The sequence below is a fragment of the Carassius carassius genome, chromosome 30 (assembly GCF_963082965.1).
Source record: "Carassius carassius chromosome 30, fCarCar2.1, whole genome shotgun sequence".
NCBI lineage: Eukaryota > Metazoa > Chordata > Actinopteri > Cypriniformes > Cyprinidae > Carassius > Carassius carassius.
Genome location: NC_081784.1, coordinates 8,245,270 through 8,262,205, shown reverse-complemented (window position 1 = coordinate 8,262,205; position 16,936 = coordinate 8,245,270). Strand labels below are relative to the sequence as shown.

The 16,936-nt window shown below is 37.0% G+C and overlaps 2 protein-coding genes across 2 annotated transcripts in view; one reads left to right on the top strand and one right to left on the bottom strand.

The window, feature by feature from the left end:
* LOC132110538 (protein SLX4IP-like) overlaps positions 1-5,758 on the bottom strand; it is a 55,691-nt gene extending 49,933 nt beyond the window's left edge. Inside the window, exons 1-2 of the mRNA XM_059517232.1 lie at positions 5,513-5,758; positions 5,339-5,401 (exon numbers count right to left, since the gene is read on the bottom strand). Coding sequence (XP_059373215.1) covers positions 5,339-5,365 — 27 coding nt within the window. The 5' untranslated portion in view covers positions 5,366-5,401; positions 5,513-5,758. The remainder of the gene's footprint in view (positions 1-5,338; positions 5,402-5,512) is intronic.
* A 32-nt stretch (positions 5,759-5,790) lies between these two features.
* Positions 5,791-12,431, top strand: LOC132110537 (molecular chaperone MKKS-like). The gene is made up of 4 exons (XM_059517231.1): positions 5,791-7,636; positions 8,068-8,249; positions 9,397-9,507; positions 11,913-12,431. Exons 1-4 carry the CDS (start codon positions 6,652-6,654, stop codon positions 12,309-12,311), a joined length of 1,677 nt encoding a protein of 558 aa, XP_059373214.1. The 5' UTR covers positions 5,791-6,651; the 3' UTR covers positions 12,312-12,431.
* The last annotated feature ends 4,505 nt before the right edge of the window (positions 12,432-16,936 follow it).

The following is a 16,936-nucleotide window of genomic DNA, read 5'->3' as shown; positions in this document are numbered from 1 at the left end:
AGTTATCATGAGTTAATTTGACTGACGAGGACTGGTTCATGAAGAATTAGGGCAATTGGTGTTAAACGTGTTTGGCCAAAATTGCTAAACTACATCATTTTCTTAAAAAAAACAAATCTGTTAAAAAAACAGCTAAACAGTGAGGTGATCTCGGACCTTAGCCGCTACACAAACTCTACAATTCCTTGGCAGATACATGAAATTTCTCAGAATGTAATCTAGGTTTTTGCTGAGTTTCTTTTGTTTGCAGAGTTACTTTTTCATGCACTGGTTTATTTTTCATTCATGTGTTATTTATTAGTCTGCCTATGTTAAACACCTGCAATGGTTCTCTGTTGTGCAATAAAAGTCTTAATAGCTCTTTGTCACATTCTAGAGAAAGAGGGATACTGATCATACAAGGTTTTCTTAGTCTTCACCATATTAACCATTGTATAAAGGGCTTCAGGCAAGGAACTGCTTCTTTCTTTTTCTATATCCTTTTGTTTGTTGATCCTAGTTGAATACACCTGAGGCTTCCTGTGGGTCAGTAACCTCCTGATTAAACTCGTTCTTACCTTTGACTCTTTATCAGATCAGCACGGCCTGCCAAAAACACACTACAAAGGCCCTGAAACCAAACAAACAATAAAACAAAACAGTACCAAATCAGTCCCCGCCACTCTGACCGAAGTCCATGGCTAAGCCGTGCTATTTTCTACTCCCAATCGCTGAGAAAACACATGAGGCAAACCGGGTCGCTTTCGACTTTTTGGATTTCTGGCTCTGGTCTACATCATTTGCAGTTCCCAAGATGCACCCTTGTTACCTTCTCTTATCAGTTTCACCCCCACTAACTGCGCTTTCTCCTATTCTTACTCTCTGATTAGTGTCGGGCAGTCGGCCCAGAAGCGTATGTGCAGCAATTGCCTGTTCACCACCACACCTCCCTGCCCTTTTACCACTGCTATCACTGCTGTGAGAACCAGACCCCCTTTCTCTACACTTAGCTCAGGGACTAACATTAACCAGCCACAGATGTTTATGCTGGGAGAGAGAGAGAGAGAGAGAGAAAATGAGAGACAGAAGGCAGCAGAAGCAGTCTCACTCAATAAAACTCTGCCCATCGTCTAGCTCAGTCTTCATCTTTGTAAGAGCGTCGCAGGTCGACTGAGCCTAATGGAATTCTTTAGATCTATGAGTGTTGCCTGGTAAAGCTAAAAGTTTAATCTTTGGTCTTGACTTGCTGATTTTGTATAGCATGAGTCACTTGTTGTTCCCTCAAGCGGGTCAACATTAGCGCTGTCAATCTTAAACAGCAAGAGAGCTATGAGACACAAACAAGTTTAACTAGATTTTTACATGCAAAACTCAGCGCCATGATTCTGGGTGGTTGCCAGGATGTTGCTATGGGGTTGATGTGGTTTTCTGTAATGTTTCTCTAGATATGGCTTTAACAAAGATCTGTGGCATTTGACAAAACAGAACGCCTCTCATCAATAAGTCAAATGTTTTGTGACATCACTTATATCCATGCAGAAAAACTTAGCAACTAAACTAAAATAATACAAATGTGACCAATTTGCAAAAATAAATAAACAACTACACTGTAATAAAAAAATAAGAAATAAAAATATTTATATAAAATATAGTCTTATGTGATGTGTCATGCAAGGACTTGTGTCACGCAGGGAACATCCTTTTACCATTCTTCACTATAAATGATATGGTAATGTATAGTTCTACTTATGAAAACCATAACTTTGACAGTACTTTTACAGTTCAAGAAAAAAAAACTATTAACGGTATGTGTTTTTTTTGTTGTTGTTTTTTTAGATATCATCTCATGAGGTGGTGTTCTTTAATTACATCTTCAGAGTGTGTGCTGGTATTTGCAGAAAGCAACAATGCACACAACAAGAGTTGTGATGTCTGGTTTGTAAACAAATTATCATCTTTTTAATGGATTGTTTAAACAGAACCCCAAAATATTCAGAATTGATTATAAGTTTGAATCAAATTCACTAACTCTTAAATCAATCAGAGGCATTACTCAAAATGGACTCCCTCCCTCATTAAACCAGAAGCCAATGTTTCCAATAAATCCCTAACCATTTTATTTATTAATTTTTTCGTCTGGAGCCACTGCTTAGGGTCAGGGGTTTTAAAAAAACATAACACACCCAGTAATAAATCAGTGTGATTATGACTAAGCTGGCTTTTATTTCTAGGAACTCTAAAGCACTCACTGAGTTAATCTCTGGAAGTTAGCACACCTGAATGGAGTTCTGTTTTTTTTTTTTCTATGCAAGAACGCAACCCAGAAGCAAAATTCCAACAGCAAGAACAGGCAGGAATCACCTGGTAAAGCTCTACAAACAATTGAACAATATCAGAAAGATTCCAAGAATTCTAGTAAAAAGGAAGTATTAGAAGTCAGGAAAAACCAAACAACAATCCTTCCACTTCTTTACACTGTAATTTAACTGTAGTTTACAGAACGAATGCTAAACTACCTACATTAAGTTTGTAAATCTAAACATCTGCAGTAATAAATTAGTTTAAAATCTAAAAACGCAGTAAATAAGAATTCTATTACATCTGCCATGTCTGTTAAGTTGCATTCATCCCAGTTTCAGAAATAACAACATATTTCCTTGATCCGATGACAGTAATAGGATGCTTGGAGGTCCAAGTGTGTGGTCCATATCTACCAGGAAAGTCGACCTAGCACACAAACCAGAGTCAAGACAGCTGTCATACTACCCAGCACTTAACATTCATACTCAAAAACAAGAATCATTCTCTCCCGCCATCTCCTACACCAGATGGGTATAACAGTGGAGTGGCGTGGCAGCTCTTGTGTACATATTCAGTGTCTTCTGAGACACAAAGGAGAAAATCAGGGCCTCAACTTGTAGTATGAGTCAATTTAAGTGGGAGTAGCTCATCGCCTACAAGAACTGCACTGCAGAGTGAAAACATGACATCCAACTTAATGTTGCTGTGTCAGGTTAGTCAGGATCTTCAAACAATCAATCTACAAATCACTTACACAGGTGTTATACCTGTGTTTTTTTTTATTAGGGGAGAAATGGTCCACAAACTTTTCCATTTTGCTGTTTTTTTCTTACATTGTATTTGTAGTTGTTTTAAAGGAATAGTTCACCCAAAAATGAAAAAGTAAAAAGGTGTTCACAAAAAAAAATAAAAAAGTAATCAAGAAATTTTATTATCTGACTATTTCTGTCCAAAATAACAGTTCATAAATGTTTTCACTTGTCAACGGTGCTTCTGTCTATAATTTATCTGCATATTTTTCAACATTTTCACTGGACAAAGCAATGTTATCGGTAGACCATTGAAGTTAAAAATGTATTGATGAATTTATTACAAAGATGCAGCTTTTCACTTCATAAACTGTAAATTGATGGACTGGAGTCATGTAGATTACTTGTGGATTATTGTGATGTTTTTATCTACAGTTTGGACTCTCATTCTGAAGGCACCCATTCACTGCAGAGGATTCATTGGTGAGCAAGTGAGGTAATGATACATTTTTCCAAATTTGTTCAGATTAACAAACTTTCATTTTTGGTTGAAATATTCCTTTAATAGGAAAAAAAAAAAGTTCACCAAATAATGAAATTTTGTCATTATTTACTCACCCTTGTGTTGTTCCAAACTGCAATTTTTATGCATATAATGACTTTTACTGTGTGGACAGAAACATTTTCAAATTCAAAATAACTTCTTTTATATTCCACTCAAGAAAGAAAGTCAGGTTTGGAATGACACAAAGGTCAACAATCACAGAATTTTCAGTTTTTGGTAAACATTTTTAGAATCCTTCTTCTGGGACAGAATAAAATATCTAAAAATGACATGGGTCTTATGTTCTGCTCGAACAGTTCGTTTAGCACTGAAGCAAAGTTGAGAGCTGGGCCAGCTGATGGTACTGTTTGCTTTCCCATTTTTAAATGTCTCCATGTGGTCACAGTGTTGGGCATGACAGTTCTTTCATCAGGGAGAGCAACATATATAACAGTATCATTATGTGCAGACTGGGAGGGTGAAGTTGGTGAGTGGCACTCTCCCACAATGAAAAACAGAGACAGGAGAGGTGATGAGTGAGAAAGACAGAAAGAGAACTAGTATATAGCCAAAGTCTGGCAATAAACACGGATGTGTGTGACCCACAGCAATATCCAGGAACTAGAATTAAGCCTTCACTGTATGAAAAATCAACAAAAAACAAAGACCCAGGGCTTTCATAGTAATTAACAGAAACATCTGACATTCATTAGCACTGACATTCATTTATCTGGCATGTGAGTGAATAGACACAGCCGGATCAGCATCTGCGCTGCTGAGAAACACGGAGGAGACGTTCAGCTGGATAGATACATACATGATTATTAAAACATCAAAATGGGATGCAATGCAAAAGAAAGCGACTGAGATGGTATGGCAAATATAATCCGAGCCTAACATTCTGATGAAATCTGAGTTTTTTGGTATGGTTTGTAACAAAATGCAGGCTGAACATTGAGCACAATTAGACGACATAAAAAGGTAGGAGCTATGTTCAGTAAACTACTCAATGCTAATGAATGCTGTTGCACTACCTGAGAGCACTCATTGCTAAAGCGACAACCCCCTCTAGCGTTAAAAAAGTGGAAGTACAGGTAGTTTTTTTTTTCAACTGCTCTAAACACCACTTTAAGCCTTTATCTTAAGTCTCCATGCGTTTTTTTAAGGTTCCTTATGAATACAGTGAGGTACACTGCAATGTATAGAAGCCTATTACTCTCAAGAAGCCTATTAACTATTACATGCTTTGGGAAATCATAACTATGACATAGTGCAGGGGTGTCAAACTCAATTCCTGGAACGGCCAGAGCCCTAAAGAGTTTTGTTCCAACACTGCTCCAACACAAACATACCATGTATTGATTAGTTGAATCAGGTTCGTTTAAGTAATCAAACAGACACCCCTGATATAATGTGTCCTGATTTCAACTTTGTAAAGTAATAAAAATGACATAACAGAGATGAAAATCTGATAAAGTAAGAAATATGATTGAAGTCAAAATTATGAAGCAAAAAGTCAAAAGTCAGAGACAAAATGTGAAATGTATATATATTTTTAAATGATGAGCTAAAATGTCATAATCATGAGATTAAAGTCAATGAGGTTAATGTCATAAAAAAGGCAAACATTATTACATTAAAATACAAAAATGGGTAAAAGTGTTAATTAGATAAAAGTCATACTTAAGACATAAAAGTCAATGTCATAAAAAGTTCTGTCATTATTTAATAGATAAATATAGATCAAATAAAAATGTTAACATACCTTGACTACAAATTTAGAAGACTGCATTCTGATGAAACACTGGACAAATCCCAAGAGAATGCCCTGAACACCCTTAAACAAAAAATAGTCACAATCTCATAACTTCTACAGAAACCCAAAAATATGTTTATTGCTGAAAACTGAACATAGATATAATAGTAATGAAATACTCACGTGATGTACAGTTAGACGAAGTTGTAGAAAGTCAAAAGAAGGAAGGACGGTAAAGCAGAGCTCAGACTTGTCTTATGATATTCATGGGTTGTTTAAATATAATTGACGATATAGAATTTATATTTTTTAAATCAAAACGACTAAAGGTCAACAATAAAATATATATAATGAAAGATTATTTTAATTTTCTCCCGCCGAAGGTTTGAAACTTGCCCTCTCACGTTAGGACCCCGGCGCGTGCCGTTGTCATGGAAGTCGGATTTAGGAGGCTGCATACTTTGCCAGACAGTCGCGTTCGTTGTTCCAAGTAAATTGTAAAATATCCATGATTATGTGTCGCTAAACGAAATTATGGTCATTCGTTTAGTGTATAATATTTGAGATTTAAAATCCAATTAGTGTTTTCGGGTTTCTGTTGTTAAATACTTTATAACTGGCATGTGTTGGTCACCATATGAGATCATGTGTAAGACGTAAACACCATCTACTTGGCTTTTACCGTAAGGGTTTAATTTCCTATATGTTTCTTTCTAATATGTTTAGTTAGTTGATCGATATGCTGAACTTTAGGGTATGAAAGTTACAAGGTTCACATGGTACATTTTACACGTCTTTTATAAGATAATTCATTTGTTTTGAATAGAAATCAGGAACGATTTTTTTTTTTTTGCTGTAATCAAGTAATTTCAAGATGATTTTAATTATTTAACGTTAACTAATTGCGAAGTGGCATGCTAAGCATTTTACTAACTGTGCTACAATAATTATGCGTGGAGTTTTCATAAACTTACATTAATTTAATACATACAATATTTATACTTTTAAAAATGAACTTATCACACCACGAGGCCATTTAAAATGAACTAGTGAAAGTAAAAAAGGTGAAAAAATTTAAAGTGGACCTAATATACTCTTTCCTTTATGTATTTATAAAATGTAGTTTAAAATTTTAATAATTAAATAAATAATAGATTCTTATATTTATGTTACAATACCTAATACTGATCAATCCACAGAAGAAACTAAATCATCCATAATACTGTACTATTAAATATGTGATCTTTTCATTTCTGTTTATTGAAAAGTAATGGACCTGTATATATAATCAGTAAATTTCTCTGAATGAATCAAATCATAGCATGTCTCGCATTTGTAAGAAGAAACCTGCTGTGTGCACAGATGAACCACTTTCCAACAGTAACATTTGCCAAAAGATGGCTCTGTTGAGAAATATACTCAGTTCTGCCTATGGACCAACTGGTAGAATGAAACAAATACATAACAATGTTGGAGGCCATGTCTTGACAACTTCAACCTCTACAGCCCTGCTCAAACGAGTAGATATGTCTGAGCCTCTTCTTAAAATGATCTCAACTGCTGTTCAACATCACACCACATGTTACAGTGACTGTGGGCTTTTTATGGGGATTTTCACACTCAGACTTATTGAAAATACACAAAATAATGGCCTCAGGACAGCTGCAGCAGCCAAGGTATACAAACATCTTGTGGAAGAATGCAACATATATCTTAAAGGAGACTCTTGTGGTTGTAAAGTGCCAGTAGACTTCAGCAGCAGCGATTCAATCATTGCACTGGCTCACAGTATGATCACCAGCAAACCAGCATGTATGTTGAATAGCAGGGAAACAAAACATATCAGTTCACTGATCGCACAGGCCTTCTTGTATTCCATCCATTGCAACACATCCGGCGTGAGCTGCTTTGGAAGGACAGTTACCATCGGCATTGAGAGCCAATCGGTGAGCGATTCTTCGGTTTTCCAAGGACTGCTGGTGGATGTCCCTGAGATGCTTCAGCCTGCAGATCTTGAGAGACTGGGATCTGGCCCGTTTAAGGTGGTGCTTTTCAGCGTATCACTGTCAGGGGATATATCTGAGTTTGGAGATGTAACTTTGGAGATCCATAGGGGAGTGGACCCAGAGCATGATCTCCTTCAGCAGCTCCTGAAGCTTGGGGAACAAGTTGTTATGGACAAAGTGAGCTTATTTGCATGCCAAAAAGTAGTACATCCAATTCTCCAGCACTACTTGAGGAAACATGGAGTTGTTGTGATAGAGAGGCTTGGACTAGCCCTGATGGAACCGTTTGTCCAGTTAACAGGTAAATATTTAATAATGGTAAGGTTTATTTATAGAATTGACTATTAATTTAGAGCTGTTACTGAGTTTAATATAAGTTTAACATATGTCCAGCAAATACTGTAAATTAAATACCGTTTAGTAAAAAAATTTCAAGAAAAACGTATTTTTATTATTCTTATTTTGTATTTAAAAAATAAATTTAATACTATGTTTTAACCATTTTTTTATAATACTATGTAAAATTGCAACATTTTATACGTTAAAAAGTATATTAATGAAAATGTGAATATTTTTGCTAGGGAAAATATATTTATACTTATGATTGTTGTTAATTAAATAAGGCCATGCCTTTCTGATTAATATATTGGTAATATATAATATATAACATCATATATACAATAGTATTGAAATTAAATCAGCTTTATTTTAACTCCATTTTTAATATTTCAGGTGCTCAGGCTATTGCTTCTCTTTGCGCTTCAGTCCCAGCGGAAGCTTTCGGGATGGTTAAAGAATTCTGTTTGCAGTCATGTGGATCCAGAGAACTCCTCCAGCTCCTTCCTTCTAAAGATGCTGCAGTTAGCACCATGCTTCTCTGCCACAGAAATGAAACAATGCTTGAAGAACTGAAGGTTTATTAAAACACAGATCCTTATGTGTTCATTTCAATTCGCTCCAATATAATAGTTTTTATGTTGATTAATTCAAACACACAGCTTGAAATAATTCACCAAAGTGAAACTTACCAAGTCTAATGTCATTTTGCTGCTAAAACTTAAAACATCTCTTAGATGTGTTTAAAAACATAAGTGAATGCTGAATGCTTTTATACTCTTGAGTCATGAAACAAGGAAGAATCTGACTAATGATGCTGTTTTAGGAAACTAATGGCCAAATAAAAGCTGCATTAAAATCATCAGAATATTCACAACGCTTACTTTTTTGCCAGTAAAATTAACACCGATATCATGATTTTGCAAAGTATTGTCCTCCTCTATTAAAAATCCCTGTTTGTACTGTCTTCGCACTCATTCTGTTGGGTTTATTTTGGGTGTATTCATCCCTCTCTGTTAGTTATCCAAGCTATTTATTTAGTTTCTTATATTTTTAAGTTCCAGTTTTCTTAGTATATAAAGCCATGCTCCGTACTCAACAAAAATAGTCTTCTTTTGAGTTTTATTTTACATTTATCACCGGTAGGACAGAACACTTTTGGCGTTATTAAACTATTTATTAAATTGACTAATTGTATAATTGTGATAAATATGTAATCATATGTAATTCTTGTTCCAGCCAGGCGTGTATTATGCAATGTACCGATGGATGTGAAGGTTTGTGTTGTATACAAATGGAAATTGGCTAGCATTTAAATGGATTACGTGTGCTTTTGGAGATTGAGGATTGGTTAATGAATGATGACGTCAATTTAATTAATGATTTAAAAAGTGGGTGTAGAAATTTAATTGTATAACACACTGAAGAAGGCTTTCAGCCGAAACGTTTGTGTTCTGACCTACTGGTGATGAATATAATATAAAACATTCATCACCAGTCATCATGGATTTATATACTAAGTAATTTAACGGATTGACACAGCAAAATAAAATATTAAGTGACAAAAGAGTGCGCTACAAACACCTTTTGTGGAATTAAGTTCCAATTTTCCAAATGACTTTTTCTAGATTTACTGGACTCCGTTTTATTCATTCAAATATTTTGCATCAATTCCCTCTTTTCCACTTCTGTCATATAATGAACATTGTTCCATTTTTTGGACAGATGACATGCAAGAGAGCAGAACATGTGTTGCGACTCACTCTGAGGGAGCCCTGCGCCCTGCTTGGAGGAGGCTGTACAGAGACACTGCTGGCCACCCACATCACGCACATGGTATTCTATTCCACTGAGTCACACATCACATTCAATTACATTTCTACAGTATTGATTCGAAAGTTCCACTGTCAGAATTTTATGAAAAGATTCATGCATTATGCATTACTTTTTCAGAGGGATTAACTGTGGAATTTATTTTCAAGGCTTGCCAAGCGCCACATTTCTGCCTGACTAGATTTTTAAACCATTCTAATTAGAATTTTTTTTTTGTTAGTTTTTTTGATACTTTACAGCTTTTGTTGGATTGTCCCCAATTTTGAGTTAAATCAGTTTGAGCAAAAAAAAAAAAAGGTGTGCACATCCAAAATCGTACAACAACAATAAACAACAGAAGTCCACGTGCCGTAATTAAAGCTCCAGAAAATGTTATCACAACCAAGCGCAACATTTCATCCATCGGGGCCTTCATGAGGCCCCTGATGAACACCTAACTGGTCAAACTTTGCATTTGGGCGGAATAATTTTTTTTTAGTTTGCAGACATACTGTTTCTTTTTATTATTATTCATTTTAAATCATTTTGAGGCCATGCTAGTCAAAAAAATCTCAGTTCATATTCAGACCAGTCCACACAAAATTGTAAGATGCCGATTTAACTTATTTAATTGATTGTTGTTTAACTTTTATGATTAATTAGTGGCAAATCTACAGTCATGGCCAAAAGTTTTGGCAGTGACATAAATTTAGTGTTTTGCAAAGTTGTTGTGGTGTTCATTCACATTGCTTCTAGATTATTGTGTAGCGTGATCAGATGCATTTTAAATAACTGTTAAAAGCTAATCATGCTAATTAGATTGTTAGAGCAGACTGATTGCTATAAAAGGAGGGAAGAAGTGCTTCCAATCATTGTGTTCTTGTGAGCAATAGTTACCTCCAAAGAAATATGTGCAGCCATCATTGCTTTGCATCAAAATGGCCTCACATGCATAGAAATTGCTACAAAGAATATTGGACCTGAAAGAACTATTTACCGGATCATCAAGATTATCAAGGAGAGCGGTTTGACTGCAGTGAAGAAGTCTTCAGAACCTCCCAGAGTGTCCAACAAGCGGCAGGACCGTCTCCTCCTGAGGAGTCAGCTACAGAATCGTCTCACCAGCAGTGCAGAGCTTGTTCAGTAATGGCAGCAGGTTGGTGTGAGAGCATCTGCACGCACAGTGAGGCCAAGACATTTGGACAATGGCCTGGTGTCAAGAAGGGCAGCAAAGAACCCACATCTCTCCAAGAAAAACTTCAAGTACAGACTGAAATTCTGCAGGCAGTACAAGGCTTGAACAGAAGAAGAATGGTGCAAGTTATTTACTCTGATGAAGCTTCCCTCCGACTGTTTGGGACATATGGAAAATCGATTGTTCGTAGAAGAAATGGTGAACACTACCTTGAGTCCTGTGACATGCCAACAGTGAAGCATCCTGAGACCATCCATGTGTAGGGCTGCTTTTCAACCAAGGGAATAGGAATTCTGCCCAAAAATTCTGCCATAAATAAAGCTATCAAAACGGCCTGCAAGAGAGACTTCTTACAGCGTTCCGTGAGCAATTTGGTGATGATCTGTGCATTTTCCAGCATGATAGTCAGTCCTCAAAAGGCTAGTTGACAAGCAGAAGCACACAAATTGTGATCAACTCTGGGAACTAATAAAGCATTAAAGGGTTAATTCACCCAAAAATGAAAATTATGTCATTAATAACTCACCCTCATGTCATTCCAAACCCTTAAGACCTCCGTTCATCTTCAAAACACAGTTTAAGATATTTTAGATTTAGTCTGAGAGCTTTCTGTCTCTCCATTGTAAATGTGTGTATGGTATACTGTCCATGGTTAGAAAGGTAATAAATACATCTTCAAAGTAGTCCAGTTGACATCAGAGGGTCAGTTAGATTTTTTTGAAGCATCGAAAATACATTTTGGTCCAAAAATAGCAAAAACTACAACTTTATTCAGCTTTGTCTTCTCTTCCGTGTCTGTTGTGAGCGAGTTCAAAACTCTGCAGTTTAGTGATATCCGGTTCGTGAACGAATCACTCGATGTAACCAGATCTTCTTGAACCAGTTCACCGAATCGAACTGAATCATTTTAAACGGTTTCCCTTCTCCAGTAAGCATTAATCCACAAATGGCTTAAGCTGTTAACTTTTTTAATGTGGCTGAGACTCCCTCTGAGTTAAAACAAACCAATATCCCGGAGTAATTCATTTACTCAAACAGTACACTGACTGAACTGCTGTGAAGAGAGAACTGAAGATGAACACCGAGCCGAGCCAGATAACGAACGAACGGTTGACTCGTTCTTTGACCAAACAAATCTATTCATCCATAAAATTGACATGGCATTTGGTGTACTCTGTAATTCTTGCTTGCTGCTGTATTTAATTTTTATTTATTTTTTTCACTTACTTTACAGATTTGTTCCAAAGCCTCGAAAATAGCTCAGGCTCTGAGCATCTCTCACTCCGAGTTCATCATGGCAGTCAAGGCATTTTGCAGCTCTCTGCAATCTGTGGCTCTTTCCTTAGATCATGATGGACAGGACTGTCTCATTGACATGACATATGCTCATCGCTGGGTCCCAGATATATACTCCAAAACCTGCAGTTGTGGCCTGGTGGAGGACCGATCCAACCTGGAGAAGACCCCTCTAAATACAGCTTACCACACTTTCTGTCCTGTTTCCCTGAAAAACACTGACAGTCAGCCCAGAGTTTTAGATTCATTTTCTGCCAAACTCAATGCTTTGAATGTGGCGGTTGAAATGGCTAATTTTGTTCTTGATGTAAAATATGTAATTGAGGATATCAATTGAATTTTAATGAATGAAGAGCTGTGCTTTGAATAAAGGTTGTAGGTTTGATGTATTTTACAATGAAATATTGTTCTAAAACTTTTTCTTCAAGAGAACTCAATGTGGCAACATACATGTTAAGTATTCCTTACATTAAACCACCAAAACCAAAATAAGAGGAACACAGAGTTAGAGTCTTTACCTGAACTTTTTGCAAATATGCAAGCAGCTAAATCTGCTATGTTAGAAAAGATTTTAAATGAAGCAAAATAAGGTTTAATGGATACTAAAAAGGGTTTATGGTAGGTGCATTTTCTCAGTTCACTCGTATTTGACAGTTATTATGACAAAAGGTTAATTTTGGACCCTGCCTGAGTCATCTTCATTGTAACATGTGCCTTTGAGAAAGGCACTTATCTCCAGGTAGCTCCAAGGCAAATGTTCCTGTAATTAGTGCACCATATATAAGGAAAAAAACATCTGCTAAATTACCACACTTAAACATCTACTCCGAAGGAAATTACCGTTTACATTGTAAGAAAGCACAACGGGCATATATTTTGTAGATGTAGTTCTCCACACTAGGTGTAGTATTTGATTCTTCCAGTATGTTAACGTTTCTGGGACAGCTGAAAATCTTGCAGTGTGTCTCGGGTGGTTAAGCCTGTTTCACACATACTCCATCTGCAGTGCGGTCCATGTGCATTTCGTATGCGGTGCAGAAGCAGCATGGACTCAACACTTCACACAGTCCGCTACTGATCCGCGGCTGTTTAGGCCTCAACACAACATTTATCAATTATTTTGATTCCAAATCGTGTAATAAATAAAAAAGCTTTTTCAGCACTGTGATACTCTTATCACAGTACAGTAGGCCTAACAATCTTTCATAGACATTAGTTTATAAACTCAATAAATATAAACAACGTATTATTCATGCATTTGACTTCTAGGTTTGTATTGCTCAACATGGGCGGATCTACAGGGGGGCAAGGGGGGGCAGGTGCCCCCCCACTCTAGAGCCTTGCCCCCCCAGCTGCCCCCCTAACTTTAATGATCCAAAAACTGTACTTACAAAAACAACCCACCACTATGTCCAATACATTTACCAAAAGTGAACAATTAAATTTTTAATTTTAAATGTATTATTCGCCCTTCCCCCCTGCCCCTCAAATACTTAGTTACGTCCCTGATTCAAACGTGCAGAGCGGCGTTCGCTCAGTGGCTCATATACACACAGCGTCAGCGAGTCTGCTTCGGTGCGGTGGCCCTGCAACCAGAGACTGAGCTGCCCCGGACAGATCCTCTGAAGGTGAAGTGATTTTCCCCAGGTGTAGTTTAAACACACGTTTAACTTAAAGTTACATTTGTAATGAATGTATTGTATGCTAAAGACGATTCAGCAATAGCAAAAACAGCGAGTCTATTACGTTAGGCAAAATCAGCGGTCAAATCGCTCCCTCGTGATTTGTAAGAGCACTCTTCTCGTTGATTAGCCTGATTTTGATTTTAGTAAAGACAAGAACAGCTTAATAAAAAATATAAAATATTGAGGTGCAGCGCTAGGGCTGGGCTAATGGGGCTCAAGCCCCGAAAGTTTTTAGTAAAGCCCCGAATATTTTGTTAAATTGTCTTTCTCACAGAGCAAAACAATTCATCAGAAAAACAAATGTGAATAAGATTACAGCGGCCGCGATTAACTAATCATGAACAGTGCATATTACATTTTTATTTATATTTTTCCCTTTGCATTAAAGGTACTTTTGACGTGCTTTTGCAACGTTGAGCATTGTAGCCAATCACAGACATGTCTGTTGATCACATCGGCCAATCAGAGGCGTTTAAATGAGTCGCTGTGCTGAAGATGTGTTTTGCGCGAGCTCACCGAGTTCACGTTCGCAAACCTGTCATTATTATTGGCAATAAACTTAAGATGCAGATAAAAGATTCACTTGATATTATTATTGATGCTGCTCTGATGCACTACATTACGCAACGCTCTGTTTGTTGTTAGGAAGACTAAAAGTTCAGCGGTCTAGCTCATCAATGTCAAAATTATTAAATAAGTTAACAAATGCCTGGTAAAATGTAAGTAGATAATTTAATATTTGACTGTTTTACAATAGAAAAGTTCAACTTTTTTTATTTATTTATTAAATTTTGCCTTTTTGAATTGAAAATATGCTATAATTTCCTTGATTCATTTATGTAAATTAAAAATAAAATATTAGTTGCAAATAGTTACAATTATTTCACTAATACAACAAGCCTTTCTTTTTCTTTATTCCCTTAAATCGCTTTAATAATTAATTAATTACTTTAAATAAAAATACCCAATTTTAGTTTGGGCTGTTACGTTACAACACACAATACAGTGCCAGTTAGGAGATCGATCATTTGATTAGCTAAGCCTAAGCAGTCCTATTAAATCCAATTCCTCTCAGATATCACAGCAATGAAACCAGGTTACAACTGGGGAAATAACAAATACAATAGAATTAAGTAGTCTAAACATAACTGGTGTGTGCATGTGATAAATCTTTCTGATTTTATATTTGTTATATAGGCTACTTATTAACTACATGGCCCTACAGTGTAGTGTAATGTAATACAAGGATAACCAGAGGTTTTCACATATTGACGTTTGCAGACAAGAGTAGTTGAAGAAAGCGGCTGGAGCCTCAGCCTAACCATGAAAAGGAAGGCTAAAAGTGGGGATATTGCCAGCTTTTTTGCAAAAAAAATTCAAAGAAGTACACAGGAGGAAGAGTGTGAGGGAAATGAAGGAGAAGGTAGTAAACTGGAGAGACCAGGAGGGTCAGAGCAGGAGAAGACAGAAGGGGACAAGGAAATAAGTGAAGGAGAAGAGGAAATAAGTGAAGGAGAAGAGGAAATAAGTGAAGGAGATGAGGAAATAAGTGAAGGAGATGAGGAAATAAGTGAAGGAGATGAGGAAAAAGAAGAATCAGTGAGGGATGAAGAGGAGGCTCCAGATTCAGAGAGAGGGACAGAGGCAGGGAGTGATCAGGAGGAGGAAGATGACAGAGAGGAAGAGGGTAGACCTGCAATTCCCCCTGGACCACATGGTATGTTTTTATTCTTATTCCATATAAATTGCCGTTCAGTAGGATAATATGTAATGCCACTTATATGCATTGGCTATGTCCATGTACTGTTCAATTGTATTAGATAATTATATTTGGCACTCTCCTCTTTCTTTTTTAAGATATATCAAAATGCAAAGGTGATGCAGCAGTGCAGCCTGATTTAAAGACATTCCCAAAGACACAACATGGAGCAGCAAAAAGAAGCTTCCACAGGGAGTGGTACAGTTCTTGGCCATGGCTTGAATATTCCATGTCTAAAGATGCAGCTTACTGCTTTGCATGCAGACATTTTGCACATTTAAAAAACAGTGTATTCACATCAGAAAATGGCTATTCTAACTGGAAGAAGGCCACTTCCAAAGACAGTGGGTTTAGTGTACATTGCAGATCAGACACACATATGAATGCAATGATTGCATGGAGTGAGTTCAAAAGAATGGCCAAGCAAAATACAACTGTCTTGGGAATGATGAGAGATGAAAATCAGAAACAAGTAATCGAAAAGTACATTAAAACTTTGGCTGAAACCTTGCTGTTGACAGCCACTCAGAATATTTCCCAACGTGGCCATGATGAATCGGAAAACTAAAAAAACAGGGGAAATTCTCTTGAGATTTTAGATCTTGTGAGTAAACATGATGCCTTAGTGAAAAAACGGCTGTCACAGGGTCCCAGAAATGCTAAATACACAAGCAAAATCACTCAAAATGAGATTTTGGAGTGTTTAGCAGAAATGGTTAGAGAGGAAATTATAAAAGAGGTTAAAGAAAGTGAGCACTTTTCTATTTTAGCGGATGAGACTAAAGACATTCAAAAAAAGGAGCAGCTGTCTCTGGTCGTAAGATATTATTATAATGGTGTGGTTCAGGAGAGCTTCCTTGAGTACCAGAAAGCAGAGCACTTAGATGCAGCCAGTTTGACAGAGAAACTTATTTCATGTCTGGAAAAGTATGGACTGGAATACAGAGAGAATCTGGTGGGCCAAGGCTATGATGGGGCTGCAGTAATGAGTGGCAGGTGCTCTGGGGTCCAAACAAGGGTTAAGGAAGTTGCCAGATATGCATTTTATGTTCACTGCAGGGCACACTGTTTGAATCTTGTCATTGTGGACAGTGTAAAAAATGTCCCAGAAGCTGCATGTTTTTTCACTTTGCTGGAAAGACTGTACACATTCATGTCAGGCTCATATGTTCACATTAAGTGGATGGATGTTCAAAAAGAAATGTTCAGTGGTGGGGCACCACGAGAACTTCCAAGGCTAAGTGACACTAGATGGGCCTGTCGCTATGCTGCATGTAGAAACCTTATGGACAGGCTGCCTGCAGTAATAAGAATGCTGGATGAAATTTCAGATGAGGCGAATCCACAGAGAGCTGTAGATGCAAGAGGACTACTTTCTCAAATTGATTTTAATTTCATAGGGCTCCTTGCAGTCTTCAGAAAAGTGCTAGGTGAAACCAAGTTTTTATCCGAGATGCTCCAGTCAACTAATGTGGACCTTACCAAAGCAGTTGACCTTACTGAAACCCTCAGACAGAC

Bases quoted from the DNA above. Each gene is read 5' to 3' on its own strand.
- LOC132110537 (XM_059517231.1), top strand. From the start codon at position 6,652: ATGTCTCGCATTTGTAAGAAGAAACCTGCTGTGTGCACAGATGAACCA. The intron at 8,250-9,396 runs GTTTATTAAAAC...TTTTTTGGACAG, and splicing joins CAATGCTTGAAGAACTGAAG to ATGACATGCAAGAGAGCAGA. The intron at 9,508-11,912 runs GTATTCTATTCC...CTTACTTTACAG, and splicing joins CCACCCACATCACGCACATG to ATTTGTTCCAAAGCCTCGAA.